This window comes from Globicephala melas, chromosome 11 (assembly GCF_963455315.2).
Source record: "Globicephala melas chromosome 11, mGloMel1.2, whole genome shotgun sequence".
In the NCBI taxonomy this organism is placed as follows: Eukaryota; Metazoa; Chordata; class Mammalia; order Artiodactyla; family Delphinidae; genus Globicephala; species Globicephala melas.
This window is the reverse complement of record NC_083324.2, coordinates 4,502,303-4,521,769: the sequence shown is the minus strand read 5'-3', so window position 1 is coordinate 4,521,769 and position 19,467 is coordinate 4,502,303. Positions and strand designations below refer to the sequence as shown.

General features: G+C 59.2%; 1 protein-coding gene across 1 annotated transcript in view; it reads right to left on the bottom strand.

The window, feature by feature from the left end:
- PLXND1 (plexin D1) overlaps nt 1-6,524 on the bottom strand; it is a 51,806-nt gene extending 45,282 nt beyond the window's left edge. Inside the window, exon 1 of the mRNA XM_030840934.2 lies at nt 5,199-6,524. Coding sequence (XP_030696794.1) covers nt 5,199-6,524 — 1,326 coding nt within the window. The remainder of the gene's footprint in view (nt 1-5,198) is intronic.
- Between the last annotated feature and the right edge of the window lie 12,943 nt (nt 6,525-19,467).

Sequence of the window (19,467 nt, the reverse complement as noted above, 5' to 3'; positions counted from 1 at the left end):
TCCCGCAGCTGAGCTCGGGCTGGGAGGCACCTGACACACCTGTGCCTCACCCCTCTGTCTCGCCCACCCCCGCTCACCTTCAGGGCCTGCTTTGGTCCCATCGCCTCCCTCCTCTAAGCGCTCCCTGCCCCAACAGCTGTTCCACACGCTGAGCACACTTCTCTCAGATGTATTTCTCTTCTCCTGGTACTCATACCTCCACCTGCCATTTCCTGGGCACTTCGTGTGAGATTTCAATTCAGAAGGAGACACTGTCCCATTTTACAGGGAGAAAGCATGAGGCCCAGAGAAGGTAAGTGACTCACCCTGGGTCACACAGCTTACGGGCAGGAGAACAGGACTCACCATCAGCTCTACCCTCACGTACCTGGCAGTTGAGACTGATGACACTCCCAGGTCAGGGAGGTATGTTAACCGTCTCCTGGCCCAAGATGTGTCTGTCTCTCTAGGCTAGAAGGTCATCCCAGCCAACCCTGCCAGAGTCCCCTCTCCTAAGTGCCCCCAAGTGTCTCTTTTACCCTCGGCCAGCAGGGAGCTCACTCCCAGCCCCCAGGCCAACTCCAAATGGAAAGCCCATCTTGGAAGCTTATCTCCCTCCACCTCCACCCAGCATTTCAGCCCCTAAATTGGTTCAGAAAATGCCTTCTTGACGACGGGCACCCACCCACTGCATGCCAGTTTAAAATCGCCTGAGGGTTTTTTTTTCCACCTTTACTATAAAAAGACACCTTGAAAATGCAACATTGACATTTCCCTGTCCGTTTTCTTTTTTCTTTTAAAATACAAATATTATGGCCATTCATAGGCCAAAGGGAAAGATTCAGGGAAGGGAGTTGGACTCAGTCTGCCCTCGCCTTGCTGGGTGGCCCTGTGCCTCAGTTTCCCCACCGAGAGCACAGGCAACTTCCCAACTCACTTTCACCACATACGTGAATTGAGAAAAGGGATCCAAGCTACATGCCAGAGGCTAATTTTCTCACTTTCTCTCTCAGAATAGTCCAAAGGCCCCAAATATGCCCAAAGCAATCAGGGACAAAGTTGGGGCCCAAGGCTGGGAGGACAAGGTTCCCTGCCTCTTCACTGCCTTAAAGGTGGTGAGCAGGCGGCAAAGCCTCCCAGGCGGGGAGAGGGAATGTCCAAGACCACCCCAACCGAGGCTCTGGAGCTTCAGGCCCGAGGGCCCAAGGGCAACAGCGCGAGGCTGGGTATCCAGAGGCCCGGCTGAGCCACCCTACTTGGGGGGCAGACATCCCTGGAGAAAAGATGGAAGGGCAGGGTCCTGTCCCCCGTTGTCCAGCCCCACTGAGACCACCTGGTGCTGGAGCAGTCAGGCCAGACGGGGCTGGGAGGAAGAGGGACTCCAGGCCCCTGGTACTCACCCCCGCCCCCCCACCAAACCCACCGTCTCCCCCAGAGGCACCCCTGTCGCATCCCCGACTTCCATCCCAATGCCGGGCTGGACTGGGCAAATCCCTTCTCCATCCTGTCCGTCCCCACCTCTGGGGCTACATCCAGGCATCTGAATCCGTCCGGAACACCCCCCCGCTTCTTCTCTCTGTGCCCTCAGACCAGGCCTGTCACATCCCCCTAGAACAACACCTGGCCAGCCACCCCTACCTCTGTGCCCAGTGCCCACCACACTGTAGGTGCTCAAGAAATATTTGTAAATGAAGAAGTGAACCACTTGCCTGGAAGATGGCGCCAGCCTCCTTCCTACTCTCCCTGCTTCTCCTCTCTCCTCACCAACCACCTAACGACTTTCTAAACTAGCTCCCTTAAAAACCATCACAGCAACTGCAAACACGTGTGCCGAGCACGCTGCTAACTGCTTCACCTGTAGCATCTCATTTAATCCCCACAGAGGTTCTGCGAGGTTGGTGTTTTTATTATCGTTCCTGCTCTACAGAGGAAGAAACTGACGTGCTCGTTCAGATCAGATGCTCTGGCTAAAACCCTTCATGGTTCCCCATGTCCCCAGGACACAGTCACGCCTATCCGCACCCGCATGGCAGGCCTGCCCGCCTTTCCCAGCCCTGCTCATAATTCCTGTTTCTCCTCCCCAGCCACAATGACCACCTCTCACTGCTCCAGTCCGTCTTGCTGTTTCCTACCTCCAGGCCTCTGACAGGCGAACAGCCTCTGCCTGGACCCCTCCTCTTCTCCCGCCAGCTTGGTGTGACTAACTCCTGCTCACCCACCCACCTGCACTTTGACACCACTCTCCCCAGAGGCCTCGATGCCCCTCTCCGGGCTCTGTCTGCCAGGATGGGATCACAGCACCCATCCCTCTGGGCTGGAAGGACCGGCCACATGGTCCACGAGAGCAGACAGTAAGGGAATCACCATAGGTCCCCAGCACACAGCAACACAGTAGGGACTTAGGAAATGTTTACTGAGGCTGCCATTGGGCGCTAGAGGTGGGGTCTTCACTGTTGCAGAACAAGCCAAAATAGGTCACTGGTTGCTGTCCAGGACCAAGCCCAGACCTGTGCTAATAATGTCCCCCCGGGGTAATAATAACAAGAACAGCAGACATCTACTAGGTGCTTGCTACATGCCGGGTACAAAGTGCTTTACGTTAATTAATTCATTTGGTCCTCAGCAATCCTTAGAGATTCACTGTCCCCACTTTACAGATGAGGAAACGGAGGCTCGGAAAGGTTAAGTCACTTGTCAAGGTCACACAGCTGGGAAGTGACAGAGTAGAATTTAACCCCGGGTGCAAGGTCCAAGTTCTTAAGACTGTAACTGGGGAGCTGGCAACAGCCAGGAGCAAGAATAAGCATCACTCTCCCACCCCCGACCTGAGGCTTCAGGCCCAGACCCTGTGGCCTGTGCCCACAGCTGGGCGTGCGGAAGGGGAGAGGGGTGTGGAGGACACAGGGAGAATGGCCAAGGAGGGCCAGGAATCCACCCCACCTTGTGGCGGGGAGAAGGCCCTCGAGCACTCTGCCCCTGGGGCTGTGTCCCTGGAGAGGCCCTGCCCCCGAAGAAAAGGGAAGCCCCAGCTCCCTTCTGCAGTGAGTCACTGCACCAGGCCAGGCTGGGGACGGGACCGTGGGAACGAGGACGGTTCCTGCCAGAGGGGGAGGGGGAGGGGGAGACTGTGGCGGCCTGAGGAATCCCACGGATTGCCTCTCACTGAGGGCCTAGATGGACACACAGGCCTGGAAAGGCTCGAAGAAGGCCCTTCCGACAGGGTCTTCCCTCCGTAGAGCAGCGACTGACTCCCCATTCACCTCCTCAGGCTCTGAGACCCTCGGACACAAAGCTTGTGCCCTCAAACACAGCCCACTGGGGCATGTGGCTCTGGGGAGGGGAAGAGCGCATGTCCCAACTGCAGCGCCGAGTGACCACCCTGACTAAGCTGGCCCCTGCTGGTAGCAGACCGGCTCCCGGGCCAGCCTGCCCTGCTCACCCACCGTGACCTTTACTTTTAGGGCAGCCAGCCAGCCGGGTGGTAGGCAGTGTGAGGGCCCAGCTGCAGGAGAAGGAATCTGCGTTTTCTCAAAGCCCCAGTGTTGGGCACACCCACAGGGGAATAATTAATCTCACAGCTTCTTGCCAGGGCCTGAGGATCACAGAGAAGGGATGGGGCAGAGCCACAGGGAGCCTGGCCCCAAGGAGAGCTCCGTAATCACCAGGAGAAGGCTAAGTTCTGCATTTTGAGAAGTTGAGGCTTCCTAAGAGAGTGGCCAAGTCTCCCCTGACTCAGCTCGGGATGGAGAGTGCAGAAAAGGCACAGGGGTCCACCTCCCAGGGCACTCTAAAGAAGTGACCCCTTGCTGATGCGCTTCCTTGAGTGGAACCACACACAGATCCCTCCTGCACCCCCGTGTCACGTCCACCCAGGATCAACACACACATCGATCCCCCCCAACCTGGCCCCCTCGCTCCTGCCCTGCCCAGCCCCAGACACCTGGGCCCCATTCCCCCACCCCAGCTGCTGTGGCCCTATACTTGGCCCTCCGCATTCCCTCCAGATCCCCACAGCCCACTCAAGCGCTACATGCAGTCCTGCTCACGTCCCTCCACTTTCCTGGAGCCGGCACCTCCCCACCCCAGTGGCCGGGACTCCTCCAACACACACACTCTGAGTTCCACATCTGTAAGGCGGCAAAGGCTCTGCGGCACTACGAGCACAGATGCTGAGACCGGACAGCCTGGATTCAAATCCTGCCTCTGCTAGTTCTGTGGGACCTTGAGCAAGTTAGTGAATGTCTCTGTGCCTCAGTTTCTTCATCTGTAAAATGGGGATGAGAACAGAGCCTAGCTGAGAGGACTGCTGTTAAAACCTAGAGTTATGCCATGTGATGCGCTTAGTAGGCATTCCACAAGTGTGACTGCCTTCCTCGTAGCCCCCAGGCCTGGTGCATGCTACATGCTCAGTAAATGTGTGTTGGATGAATGAATAAAAAGCTGGCCTCAGGAACACACCCAGTTGCCAACCAGCGGCCTCCCCAGAGTGCCTACTGGTTCCCAAACACCTGTGTCCCCTGCCGCACACATCCCACTGTGCACCCAGGCCTGCCCTGTGGAACCAGTGTGTCCCTGCCACACGCACCGGCCTGCCCGCACGCCTGTGTGACCCAGCTCAGCGACACACAAGTCTGGGGCATACACCTTGCTTCCCCTCACCCCCCATGTGCAGGGCCCTGATGCACGCCTGCGTGCCTCCCTGCACACCTGCCACACTCATGCACACACCTGCCAACTCCCAAAAGCAGCCCTCACGGGCTCATGCAGTCGGCCCAGAACATACCTTTGGTCAGATGCTGCACTCACTTGCTGTGCACACAGCCCACTGCTGCGACCCTCACTTGCACAGCCGGGATGTATATGCACCTTCGTCTCTCTTCAGCGCACACCTGGGTACCCATCCACAACCCGACCGCCCGCACACCTACATATGTGCACCTGTAGCCCAGCACTCATTTGAGTGCCCAACGCGCACACCTAGGCCATATTCACAGCAGCGCCCCCCACCTCTGCTGACACCTGTATCCTCGCGACTACACCTGGGTCCCCGCAAATGCACCTGTGGCTCAGAGTATACACTTGAGTCTCCATACACGCACATCTAGGTAACGACACACTCACACGTGTGACCCGCTCAGCGCACAACCTGCCCAGTTACCCGCACGCTCTCTCTCCAGCCCCCTGGGCTGGTCCCCAGCGCCCCCGCTGCCTGGGCATACCTGAATGTTGCGTTTGCGCTCGCAGGCCGGCCCGGTGCCCTGCACCACGCTGTCGAGCACGGCCACCACGTCGGGTGCGGGCTCCACGAAGCAGGCAGTGCGCGCGGCGCGGATCGCGGCTTGCACGTCGGCGAAGCGGAAGGCACAGAGCGCGGCCGGAGCCGTGCGGGCCGCCGGGGCCCCCTGCGGCCGCTCGAAGACCGCAAAGAGCAGCTCGCGCGCGGGGAAGACGGATACCAGGCGGCTGTAGAGGTCGCCGCGGCCCGCGCCGCCCGCGCACTGCAAGCCCAGCTGGATGTAGGACTCAGTGAGCTTCTTGGCGTCGCCGCCGGCGCCGCGGGGCAGGCAGATGCGCGCCAGCAGGCTCCGCGCCTGGCTCTCCTTGTCGCCCGCGCGTGCCTCGCTGTTGAGCGCCAGGTACGCATAGGTCTGGGCGCCCGGCTGCGGGTCGGGAGGGTGCAGGAAGGCGCGAACGAAGCCCAGCTTGTGCTGCTCCTTGGCACCCTGCTTGATCTTGAGAATGTTATCGTCGGAGGGGTTGAGGTCGAAGGTGAAGAGCTTGGCCAGGTCGCCGCGCGCATCCAGGGAGCGGATGGCGATCTCGGGCGTGTTCTCGAAGCGGTGGTCCTCCAGGCTGCGGTTGCGTGGGAAGAAGGCGCTGCCGTAGCCCGTGTACGTGGCGCCCACGAGAAGGCGGCTGCCCCCGGTGCCGGCGGCCGGCGGCAGGACCAGTCCCACGGTGGACGCGTTCGGGTGGTTGGCCGCCACGTTCAGCATGCTAGGGAACACCGTGACGGGCTCGGCGGGCGGCGCGGCGGGCGGGAAGTGCACGGCCACCGCCGAGATGTTGCCCCGCCGCCGCAGCTGGCAGAAGCCCTGGTAGATGGAACCGCACACGACCACCAGGCCCTGGCCGGGGTCCAGTTGCAGGATCTTGTTGTAGTTGTCGGTGAGGCGCCGCGGGTGCTCGCAGGAGGCCTGCGGCAGCTGCGGGGCGTGACACAGCGGGCTGTCGGCCACCGGGCCCACGGCCGCCTCGGCCTCCAGGCTCAGGTTAGCGCCCGACAGCTGGTAAAGGCGGTTGACGGCCGCCAGGTACACCGTCCCCGCCGCGCCGTCCAGGGCAAAGTTGTTGGTGGGCGTGGGCGAGGGGAACCGGCGCTGGATCTCCAGGGCGCCTATCCGCGCCGCCCCCAGGAGCAGCAGCAGCAGCAGCAGCAGCAGTGGCGGGCACAGCGGGGCCCAGAATGGCGGGCGCGGCGGCAGGGGGCTGGCCGCGGCGGCCCGGGCGCTATGGGGTGCGCCGCCCGCGCCGCGACGAGCCATCCGGGCGTGCGCGGGCTGCGCGGCACGGCGAGTGCATGGGGCGCGGCGCGGCCGGGAGCCGGGAGCCCGGAGGCGCAGGAGGCGGGGGGCGGGCCCGGGCCGCGAGGCGCTTCCTGCCCGCGCCAGCCGCCCCCGGCCCCGGCGCCCCGGCCGGGCTCAGCCGCTCCGCTCAACCCAGGGGCGGGGCGGAGGCGGCTCCTCTGCGGACACGCCCTCGCGTCCCGCCCCCCGCCGCGCCCGGCCCGGCCGCGCCCCGCCTCCGGGGCCCCCGCTCGCCCCGGGCCCACCTCCCCACGCGCCCCGGGCCCCCGCCTCCACTGCCCGCCGGCCCCGCCCTCCGGGCGCCGGGCCCTTGCTGAGCTGTTGTTGGGTCTGGCCGCGCCCTCCAGGACCCTCCCGTGCGGCGCCCGCGGCCCGCGGCTCCTTTCCCGGAGCTGCCTCCGCCTCCGTCGCTGGTTGCTTTAGTTCCTTCTCCCTCTTGGCCGCTTGGCCTGTCTCTCGAGCTTGTTTTATTTTTTCCTTTTCTGTCTCTCCCTCCTTCTCGGTAAGTGTCTCTCAGTGTCTCCCTGTCTCTGTGTGTCCCGCCCCCCACCCCAACTCCGTGCGTGCTGTCTCTCCTTTTCTCAGTCTGATTCGCTTTCGCTCTGCCGTCTGTTACCCCGCCCCTCCCCTTTCTCCCCTGTATTCTCTCTCCCCCTTCTCTCCTGTGTTCTTGCCTTTGGCTCTCTCTCCCTCTCTCCTGGTTCCCTCCGCGCCCGCCCCCTCGGACCCTCTGTCTCTCTCGATCCCTCTACCCCCTCTCTCCTCCACCTCTGTCCACCTTCCTCTCCCCCTGCCCTCCCTGTCTCTCTCCACCTGACACTCCACTCCCTGTCGCAGGACACTGTCCAGACCTTAGATCCCAAACCATGGACACCCCCAGGGTCAGCTGGGCAGGGGGCACTGCCCCCTCAGATTCCAAGATCCCCAGCCCGGAAAGGGGTCTGACAAGTGGCAGGGACCAGAGATCAAGGGTCAGACATATAAATCAGGGAAAAGTGAAGAGGAGCTTTCAGGTCTGTGCCAAGCCTCGGGGTACCCAGAGCGGAGCCTTGGTCCTGGGGGGTGATGGCCCCAGGAGGCCCACAGTTACCTCCTGTGGAGACCCAGCTGCCCTTCCACCCACTTTATTCGGGACTCTGGAAGGACCTAAAATCCTCCCAGATTTATTGAAGACCAGCCACAGGTGAGCTGGCACTGGGCCTGCTTCTCCTTTCACCTGGGAGGAGAAGGTGGGCCCTGGGGGCCAGGGCAGGCAGTGGTGCTTACAGGGTCACAGAGCTTACGTGAGGGTGCTCAAGCAGGGCTTGCTGCCTATCAGGCACTATGCCAAGCCCTTCATGTGTTCTGACTCACTTCGCCCTCACAGCCACCTTCTGAGGCTGGTACGATTACTGTCCCACCTTACAGATTCATAGCCTGAGGCCCGAGAGGTGAATGGACTGGCCCAAGATGCACAGCTCATAAGAAGGAGAACTACAATGTTTGGAAGCCCCAGTCTGCTGGCTCTGAATCCCACCCCCAACTCTCCCCCAGCCCAGGCCTCTCAGAATGGGGGGCTCCCACATGGTGCCGTGGTCCTGGCTCTGCGGGTGGTGTGGCCTCTCTCACCTGTTCCCGCCTCGTCAGGAAGGAAGAGCAGGGGTTTCTCTGTGCCCCATGGGGGAGGTAGGAAAGGCCAAGCCGACAGCAGTCCCCCATGCCCCCAGCACTGCGCCTTCCTGCCATGTGCTCATCATGCCTACCTTTCTCCACCCCCTCTGTCAGTCTGACCACTGCTCCGACAGCCACGAGTGTTCAACACAGGAAATCAAAGGTTGTTTTCGGGGCCCCATCCCCCACCCCTGGGGCTCAAGGCCACTCAGGGGGCAGCTTGATAGGACCGATGTCCCCACCTCCATCTCAGGGTGGGGAGGACTTATCTTGTGCCACCTGTGGAAGCAACCTGGGAGCCCTGCCGGGGTGCACCTCACCCCACCCGTCCCCGATCATCCCTCTGTCTCCCTCCCCATCTTATCTTTCTCAGCCTTCGCCACCCCCTCTCTGGTTTTGTCTGTCTTCTTGCTCCTCCCCATTTCTCTCTGTCTCTCCCCCCACCCTTCCACTGTCTGTCTCTTTGTGTGTGTATCTCTTTCTCTCTCTGTGTCTCTGCCTCTCTGTCTCCCTCCCTATCTCCCACCCCTAGCTCCCCCTCTCGCCCCTCCTAGCTTCCTTCCTGTCTCTAGGCTCATCTTGCCGCATCCTGCAGCTCCCCCCACTGAACCTTGAGGATAATGCTCTGTGTGGTCGAAACTCAGTCTGGCGCAGAGTGGATGCTTCCGGGCACTTTGGACACAAACTACCTGCCAAGCTGAGTGCTGGGTTTCAGGAGCCGCCTGGAGCTGGGGATATGCAGGGCCAGGTTAGCCGCAGAAGACATAGCCGGGGTCCAAGTGTCTTCACATAAGCTGGAGGTGGAAGTACTGTGTGGCGTAGGGCAAGGCACTTGCCCTCTCTGAGCCTCAGTTTCCTTGTCTGTAAAATGAAGACAATCATAATAGCACACCAGCCCCTGGGAGGTTATATGATGTGAAGAACGGAATGTACCAGAAAGCACAGTGCTGGGCACGTGGCAGGCACTGGACAAATGCCCACTTTTCCCCTTACACTGAGCAATGGCCCATCAGGGCCTCATGGTAGCTAGCAGAGCCACTGTCTACCAAGAGCAAACTACTGCACCCAGCACTGCCCTGAACAATCTGATGCCATCCTCACAGCCAGCTGAAAAGGCAGGGGTCATCGAACCTATTTCACAGATGGAGAAACTGAGAGCTATTAGCAAGGGGAGGATTTGAACCCAGATCTGTCTCCAAATCCTGTGCTTTCTCCCCTCTGCCCATTAGTTGGGAGCTCCCTCAGGCCAGGATGGATCATGGTGGCAGCCACCCTATACCCCCGGTTGGGCAGAGAGGTGCTGATAACTTGGGCTGAGTGAATGATGGAAGGATCGAATGAATGAAAGAACCCACATCTCCCCTGGCCTTGCTAAGAGGTGGTGCGGTATCCTCCCAGAAGGGATTTTAGAGCGAACCACGGGGATATGGATGGTACCCAGGACGGCAGGTTAGGTAGCACCCAGCATCAACTCAATTTGAATTAACTAAACCAGATTTGTCAACCCTGGAGTGACTGCCGGCTTTTACACTGTGATTCAGGCCCTTTTCAGTTTTTGTTCAAGACTTCTGATTATATCAAGGAGAAGGACTCCGTTTGGGGCTAATGTGTCTTTAATGCCTCTAACATTTGTCGTTGTCCATTTTTAATAGAGAGACGGTCTCAAGCTCAGCATTCTAGAATTTACTTATAGCTCCTTGTTTTCTTTATAATATTTGCAGTTATTTTCTGGTTTTGGCAAGTGATACTACAGGCTTTCCAAGTATAATAATGATGTAAAGCTTGCTTGATAAATGCATTTATCAAAGTTTTTATTTTATTTTATTTATTTTTGGTTGTGTTGTGCCTTCGTTGCTGCATGCGGGCTTTCTCTAGTTGCGGCGAGCTGGGGCTACTCTTCGTTGTGGTGTGCAGGCTTCTCATTGCAGTGGCTTCTCTCGTTGCGGAGCACGGGCTCTAGGCGTGCAGGCTTAAGTAGTTGTGGCACGCGGGCTCAGTAGTTGTGGCTCAAGGGCTCTAGAGCACAGACTTAGTTGTGGCGCACGGGCTTAGTTGCTCTACGGCATGTGGGATCTTCCCGGACCAGGGATCGAACCTGTGTCCCCTGCATTGGCAGGCGGATTCTTAACCACTGCGCCACCAGCGAAGTCCCTATCGAAGTATTTAAAATGTGAGTTAACTTAAAGACAAATATGGTCATAACCCTGGTGGTACAAAATGCCTAAAATTTGGGAAACATTGATCTAATCCGGTGCCTTTGTAGATGAGGACATGGCGGCCCAGACTGTGCAGGTCTTTGCCTGGACACCCAGGGGTAGGTGGCCAGGCTGGCCCAGAGAAGGAGGGCCTGGGCCTTTCACCGCTGCCTGGGCAGGGGCTTCCCCATCCTGCCCCGTCCATCCTCGGCTCTCTGGCTGCCCAGGGCAGAGCGTGAGGAGGAGGAGGAAATGTTTTCCTTCTTCAATTGGAAAAAATAACAGTGGGGCCAGGGCTGCACAGGGAGGAGGGGGTCCTTGCCCTCCTGTCCCTCAGGCCTGGCCTCAGTGAATGCTGCCCCTGCAGGAAGTGCTCCTGACATGCGCACTGCTCTAAGCACTGCCTTGGTGACAGGAACAGAGGCCTCTGGGACGGCTCAGCAACCCCAGCGTGGGCCCCGACGGTGCCAGGAGCTACCCCTGCAGTTCCTTGGGAGCTTTGCCCATCTCATTCCCCCTGGGAACAAGCTTGAGAGGTGGGTTTTATCAGCCCCTTTTTATAGATGGGGACACTGAGGGTCAGGGAGGTGACACCACTTGCCCACAGCTGCACAGCTCACCGGCCTCCGAACTCTGCCCTGGGCCACTGTGTCCCTCTCTACCTCTTGCCTTGGAGTTGAGAGACCTGAGCTCCAGGCGCAGCTCTGCCCCAACCACCTGGGTGAGCTTGGAGGCACCAGCTCCCTTTAAGCCTCTGTTTCCTTACCTGGAAAAGGGGAGTAAGATCCACCTCACAAGGCTGCTGTGAGGATGGAAAAACACACACGTGTCAAAGGCCTGGCACGTCAGGAAGTATGGCGTCCACTGACTTTCCAGCTCTTTATCACAGGGGTCCTCTCCCCAGGGTCCTAAAATTGGTCATCTGTACCCCACTCAGGAGAGCCCCCAGACCCAGATAATTACGTCATCCTCATAGCGGCTGCCCCTGAGACGCCTCATTGGTGCCAGTGACATTAAGGGCTCGGATACAAAAAATTGCCTTAATTAACCCTCCACCAGGTCTCCCTCCCCTCTTCTCACAAACATGGACACCAGACTCAGAGAGGCCTAGAGGCCTGCCTGAGGTCACACAGCAAATAGGTGGCCCGAAGTGACCCCAGCCCCATCTCTAGACAAACTTGCCCCTCCACACTGGGTCTCCTGTCATTGCCACCATGTCCTACAGGAGTGGCCCAAGAGGGGCCGGGTGACCCTCGACTGGCAGCACTGACAGGGGACACAGGACCCATCACACTCGTGTCTCAATTACAGACCACTGGTGCTGCTGGCGTGGTTCTGCTGGTGTTTCCCCACTGCAGACTCTGTGGAAGACCACGGGGGTTACCCCGCTTCCGAGTTCTGGAGTATTGCCTCCCCTGCCCCACTGGATACCCCTGGGTGGCAGGGTGGGGAGGGGGGGTGGCCTTCTAGGTTTGGTATCAGGGCTCGGGAGGGGTGCCCACCCTTGCCTGTGACGAGCTGAGCCCCTGCTCGTTTCTGTCTTTGTCTCCCCGAGGGGCTGAAGGAAATGGTTCTCATTCCTGTGTGTGACAGACGCCCTCTCCCGACTCTGGGCACATCCTTGCCCTCTGTGGTGGGGACGCAGCAGGCCGGGGTGGGGACCCAGAGCCCCCGTGCACCCATCCCGGGCGCCTGGCCTGCCGAGCCCCCGCGTGGCCCCTTTGTGCTCTGTAAGTCGGATAATGGGCGGCATTCTCAGACGTCCAGTCATGGGTCTGGGCCCGTGAAAGGACCCCGGCAGCTCCACACTGAGGCCTCTGTCCAGCAGCGGGGGTGGGGGAGGGGGCAGGGCCGCCCCCGGGGGACCCCACCCGCATTCCCAGGCTGCTGCCATCTCCAGGGGACAGCTGCCCCGGGGCAGGCTGGGCGGCAGGGGCAGGTGATTCCTGAGTGGAAGGTAGGGACTCCACGAATGGAGCCACAGGGAAGCAGGGGAGGCCCAGAGCAGAAGAGGACAGGGAGTCACGGGGGCTGAGCACCTACTGTGTGCTAGACATTTCTCAGCCAATCCTTGCAAAAGCCGTCAAACGTCCATGCTGGTGATCCCATTTGATGGATGAGTAAACTCAGGCTCAGAGAGGCAAAGCAGTGGTCCTGGATTTGAACCCAGGTCTGTCTAACCTCGCTCATTCCAGCGGATACTGAGTGAGCACCTACTGTATACCCTGGGACACAGCAGCGATGATGCCCTGAGGATACACAGAGGAGCATTCCAGCAACAAGGCCCATGGGAGCAAGCAAGGCAGGCTTCCCAGGGGAAGGGGCACCTGAGCCCAGTTTAAGGAGCCCTCACAGGATTACTGAGTATCCAACATAAACTTCATCTTTCACACTGCAGGGACTGTGAGGTCCATTTACAGAGGAGGAGACTGAGGCTCAGAAAAGGGAAATGACTCGCTCGAGGCCACCCAGCTGCTCAAGGTGGAGCAGGAATTCTTAGGTCTGGCTGTTCCCTCTTCTCCAGGAGTAGGGTCCAGTCAAGGCTATGGAATTGTCATCCTGTGGTCCTGAGACCTGGGTTCAGATCCCAGCCCTCTGCTTCCCATCTGCATGACCCAGGGTGAGTCCCTTCACCTCTCTGGGTCTCAGTTTCCGCACCTGTGAAATGGGTCTCAGAGTTCTTATCCCTCCAGGCTGTGGGGATCAAATGAAATAATCCCTAGAGAGTGTGGAGCCTCCAGCCATCCGGCCCGTGGTAAATAATCAATGACGTTTATGATTAAAGTCATTGATGGGGAGGAGACGCTGCTGCTCCCGCCATCCTTCCAGCTCTGGCTTCTGGAAAGTTCTGCCCCTGCCCTGCCCTAGCTGGACAGAGCTCAGAGCTGGCTTGGGTGTCACGTGCCCACAGAGGCAGCTCTTCTCCCTGTCCCTTCCTCTTCCCCCTGCCGCCAGAGCCTCACCTCAGAGGCTTTTGTCCTCTCCAGACTACACTCTCCTCTGCACCCAGGGCTGCTAGAGGATTTCCTCCTGAAACTCCGAGACTTTTATTATCAACCTTCAATAGCCTGATCTCTGTTTTGTAGAGTTCAGCCTGGCCTTGAGTAGTCTAGTCTCTGACCTTGAGTGGTCCAGCCTCTGGCCTTTGGTGGTCTAGCCCTTAACCTTGGGCAGGCCAGCCTGTGAGTATTACTCAGCCTGGCCAAAGTCCCCTCTGTTGAGGAACTTGGAGCTGGTTCTTCAGGGACTTTTGGATGACGCCATCCCTCATCTTATTCAAGAGCGGCCCCCACTAACCACAGCCGGGAGTCTCAGGATGGGCCACCACCTTTCGCCTGTGTTTCCCCACACACCTCCCCCAGCCCAGGTCAGAATCTGAGTCCCAAAAGCCTTGCAGTCCTCAGGGTCCTGGGGTGCATATTAAGTTTCACCATGACCCTGAACTTCCCTCCCTGCCCTGTCACCCTAAGTCCCAGGGTGTCTCCAAGACTCGGCTCTGGCCTCTCTTCTTCCAGGCAGCCTTCCCAGATCCCCCAGGCTGGATTAGTCCTCCTACTCTGGGCTCCCATGGCCCCCCTATGCTGCCGCCATCAGAGCACCCACACCAGGTGACAATGTGTCTGTTGCTCTGGCTCCCCCACCAGGGGGCATCTCAGGAGCTGGATCTTGTTGGGGGCATACGTGTGTCCCCTGCATGACTAGGCAGGAGGTTGGACTCAAAGCAGGCTCACAAGGGTGAATGAATGAATGAATGGGGGAGGAGATGAACAACTGTTCTCTCATCACTTTCTTGGCTGGTACCCACTCCATACAGCTCCAGGGCCCTCCTTCCCCCCGGGATCCTGCTCATGTCCCCCCCCCCCCCGCTCTCACCCGCCTGCCAGGGAAGGTCGACACCTCCTGGCCAGGCCTGGCCTGGGGAGGGTTTGCGAGTCTAAAAATACAGGTTTTCCTATGAGGACATGACTGGGCTGGGTTGAAATTTATTGGGCAATTGCACCAGCTTCACCTCCATTCCCCCAGCTTAGGGCCACAGGCAGGGGAGGCGCACTTTGGGATCCCCGTGGGAGGCCATGGGGCCAGAGTGACCAGGTTTACATCCTGCCTCACCACTTCCCAGTGGGACCTGGGACAGAGGCCTTCTCTCTCCCAGCCTCTGTTTCCCCTTCTGCAACATGGGGGTGAGGCTGCGCCTCTCTACCTCAGAGGAGCCTCATCACCCCTTTCACAGCCCCTGGCCACATGGCAGAAGACCAGGCCTAAGGCAGAAAATAAAAGCAGCTAAAGTTTATGGAGGCTGCCCACGAGGTTCACGTGGATCATGCTTATTCCTCACGACAACCACCCGGGAGGGAGGCCCTGTCATTACACCCACTTTGCAGATGGGAAGTAAGGCACAGTGGAGTTAAGTGACTTGCCTACAGTCACGGACTGATGCGTCGCACCACCTGGACCCAGCCCAGGTCTCCACCGCATTGCCCTCAAGGCAAAACCCAGGAGGCACCCGGACACCCCGTCCCTTCCTCCCACCTGTCCAGACGTTACCCCCTAATCACCTCCCTTCAGTCTGAGACTACTTCATTGCTCTGAAACCCCCCCCCCCTTCCTGGACGCCTCCTCCTGCCTCTCCTGGAAACACTTCTCCGTGAAGCAGCCTGAGGGAGATTTTCAAATTGCAAATCTGTAGAATCTGTTTTTCTACAACTTGAAACCCTTCGAAAAGGGGTAAAGCCCCACCCCTTTTTCCTCATCCATAACCTCTGTGGACTCCACGGTCGGTCAGAGGCCTCCACACCCTCCCTGTAGAGGGCTCAAGGCACCTAGTTGCAGAGTTATTTGGTTAATGTCTGCAGACACCCGAGGGCAGGTCCTCATCTGTTTGTTCACTGCTGCTGCCCCATGGCCAGGCCCCCAGGGGTGCTCCTACATTCTTAAGCAAGCAATGAATGGGTCCTTGGGCTGCTTTGGCGTCCAATAGAACACAGACTTAGTGGTGGGTGCATAGGCCTGGGTAGGGGCGCGCTGTGGACACTCTGAGCAGCTGCCCGGGGAGGGAGCCCCCCAGCGCTGGCCTAGCATCCACGGGAAGCTATTTTTAGCCCCGGGAAACAGGAAGTGAGTCAGGGCCCGAGAAGGCCAGCCGGACGCTCGGCACCTCGGGTGCGATTGATGAGCGCCTGGACGGAAGGGCCGGCTGCACCTAGGGAAGCAGGAAGGAGGCCTGGAGGAAGAGGATAGGAGGGGAGACCCTCTCCCCAGCAAAACAGGCGGCCCTGTGGGGCCCCAGCGGAAGCCGGTGAGCTCAGCACAGATGGCCACCAGCCCATTGTCCCGCCACACCTGGGGTCGGTTGGTGGGGCAGCAGCAGCCCCATGCCCAAACCCCCAATCCAACTGACATCCATCCGGGGCCCACGCAGGGCGGGCCTCTACTTGTCTCATCTACTCCCCACGTGAGCACAAGGTCTCTCTGGTACCATTCTACCGAAGGCCAAAGAGAGGCAGGGGCTTGCCAAGGCCACATCAGCAGCGAGGACAGCACGGGACTTGAACTCAGCTCTGTGTTACCATGGAGATCTCTCAGAGGGTACAGCAGACTCAGGGGACACCAGCACTGACCCGGAGGCCGCCAGCAAGAATGTCTGGGGCAGGCGTCTGAGGCCCTGGCTGGACTCTAGTCCCGGTTCAGTCTCTACTTGAAAAGAGGGCCAATCAAATGCCCCCTCCCTGGCCCCAATTTCCCCGTCCTCACTCAAGAGGCCTGGCTGGCCAGACCAAAGTCAGGGGTCTGAGGCTGGGACGGTCCCCCTGAGCTGAGGCTCCTTGGGCAAGGGACCAGGGGACCCGCTCCCTCCCTGCGTCACAGCCCGCGGCCCCAGGATGGTTTCGGCTGGGTTTGGGGGTGGCACCACCCTGGAAACCTCCATCCGAGACAAGCAGCGGTGATGGCCAGCTGCAGTCAGCCCTGTCGGAGGTCAGGGGACGCAGGAGAACTTTCACTTCCTCAACTGGACCCATGTCAGCCCATCCCTGCCCCTCCATTCTCATTTCCCCCTCCGTGCCATGGGCAGAGTTGGGCAACCCCTGCCCCTTCTGAACCAAGGGCTTCTACAGTCAGAGCTCTAACGCCAGGACATGGGCTTGGACGAGTCATGCAGCTACCAATGGGTGCCCTGAGACCCCGCCACCGAGGGTGTGCACCCCGGGTTACAGGGTCGGGGAGAGGCAGAATCAGGCAGGATGAACCCTGATGCTTTGCTGGGTGGGAGCAGGGAATTCGAAGTTTTTCTTTCAAGTCTGAATGTTCTAAGTTTCATCAGAGAATGTATATTATTTGTGGTAAAGGCAACACAGGACAAGAGCCATGGGTTGGGGGATGTGGGTTCTGGTGGATTTTTGCTAGGAATCAGAGGCCAAAAGCACAGCTGCACCTACAAAGGGAAGGCGGATGCGGCGGGGAGCCTGTGGGTGGGGGGCACTCACACTGCTTCAGCCCAGCCCAGGCCCTGTCGCTGCCCCACAGCCCAGAGAGAGACTCAGCTCCACCGCAGTTGGCCACCTGTTTGGGGTGACCCACCCAATAAGGGCTAACAGGGTTGCCCACCCCAAACCCTCCCCTCAGACACAACTTCTAGGGCTGGACTCACCTGGGTGGCCCGCAGGCCCCCTCTGAAAGGCGGCATTGGTGGAACCCCAGCTCTGCAGCTCCCCGGCAAGTCAACGCCCTGCTCTGTGCCTCAGTTTCTTGGGCTGCCCTGGAGCATTAACTCTGAGTGGAACCAGGCAAACGCTGGGCGTGCACGCGTGCGTCTCCTATTTGACGGACAGACGGAGGCGGGGGCGGCCTCAGTGCCACGAGCATGCGTAAGGGTGGGCGGGACCTACCATCCTGCGTGGGTGCCCATTACCTGCGAGTTACAGGCCAGCCCCGCCTCCTTTTATCATCCAGCCCAAAGCTGCAGGTGTTTTTCCCGGTGCCTCTCTCTTTAGCCAACCTCAAGGCCTCCGGACCTCAAGGCCTCCGGACCTCAAGGCCTCCGGACCTCAAGGCCTGGGCATTGGTAGCAGGAGCCCTGACCCTCTGGACGCCCTCGTGTCCATCCAGCGCTGTCCCCGAGTGAAAGAGGAGGCGCCGAGTGTTTAAGTGAGGAGCCTCAGAAAAGGCTCTTAAATGCTAGTCACAGCGTGATTTACTTTTGAGTCCCCACCTGACCGTAATTCACTTCCATTTGCAGGACCCGTGGCCCCCTCGCGGAGGATGCCGGGAGAAAGCAGGAGGGGGCGGGGGTCGCACTATTTTTAGCCCCAGTAGCTGAATGGGCCGCAGTGAGTTACGGGTCAGGGGCTCTGCTTTTGCCTCCATGCCCTGGACCCTCCCACACAGAGTTCCCACTGCCTCGGCACCAACGCCAGCTCCCACCCTTGCTAAGCTGGTTAAAGCACCTGCAGGGCGCCTCCTGGGGCTTGTGCTGGGGCAGTTCAAGTTAATTTCGCCAGGTGGTGCTGTTATCCCTTTTACAGAGAGGGAAACTGAGGCGCAGAGAGAACTCACTGCCCAAAGTGGCACAGCGAGGGTCGTCGGAGTCCAGTCCTTGTGCACTGTCCCATCCATACCCCCTCTATGCCTGTACCCCCTACACAGACCCCCCTGGCTTCGCATCTGAGTCTGACTCTCCCTCTGCTTTTTCCCCGGTTGCCTTCTCCTTCCCAGATCAAGACCCCTGAGCAGACAGTGAGGACCACGGTGCAGGGGGGACTGGGTCCCCCTTTCTGTGCTCTACTCAGCTGGTGTCCCCTTGAGGGCCGTCTTTAGGCCCTGTGCTGAGCTGAGTCTCATGCAGAGGAGAGGGCTGTAAATCAATAGGACCAGCCCACAGTGGAAGCTGGAGTGTAATGAGAGCAGGAAGGTGCTGACACCGGTTTAGCCCTGGTGGGGGAGGTCAGGGAGGGCTTCCTGGAGGAGATGATGCCTGATCTCAAGGAGGCACAGGGCTACCCACAGGGGCAGGGGCTGAGAGCGGACAGCCCGTGCAAAGTCCCAGAGGCAAGAAGGAACACATCACTCCTTTCCCTACTGCTGGCCCTGCCTGGACCTTCCTTCCCTTTCACCTCCCCACCCAGATCCCCCCTTCCTGACTCCCCCGCCCACGCCCATCCTCTCCTGGTGGCTCCTCCAAAGACCGGAAGATTAGGTGGGAATCCAACCCCACAGCTCTCAGATGAGGAGAAACTTCTCCAAAGAAAAAAAAAAAAAAAAAAAACCACCCTCACACACGTTAATTCCATTGTTTCCGCTCCCAGATCCTGCCTGAAAAACAAAAATAAAATCAAAATTAGACCCCAGCTGGGAGGCTTTCTCTGGCAAAGTGTTCACCTAGGGGGTTGAGTGGTGGACCAGCCCAGATCCCCCTGTGAAGTGGAGACAGGAGACCCCAGTGCCCCTTGGTGGGGGCACTGGGGCCTCCACCAGTCCCTCAGGGGGTGAGCGCTGTGGATGCCAATGCTCTTCCCTAACCAGTTCACTTAGTCCCCAAGCAGCCTCCCCTTCACACTCATAAAACTGAGGGGCTGGTTGGTCACACAGCAGAGCTGGGATTTGAATCTGGGTATCTCTGACCCCAGAACCCACTAGCTTGCCCACAGTTCACAGGGTGCTAGGAGCAGTTAAAGAAGAGGAAGTGTTGGCAAGTCGCCTCCTGCACATCCAGCTGCCTGTGCTCATACGTCCAGGGATGGGGAGCTCACTCCTCACAATTAACCATTTTCACATATTTGCATTGTCAAGAATGTCCGTCCACTCCTGCCCCACCCCTGGCCTGGTTCCTAATCTCTGACAGTGACACTGGGAGGCTCTGCAGTGACAGGAACTAGACTGGAGGTGTAACCCTGTGGGACACTTTTCAGAAAATGGGAACAAGGGGCTTCCCTGGAGGCGCAGTGTTTAGAAATCTGCCTGCCAGTGCAAGGGACACAGGTTCGAGTCCTGGTCCAGGAAGATCCCACATGTTGTGGAGCAACTAAGCACGTGTGCCACAACTACTGAGCCTGCACTCTAGA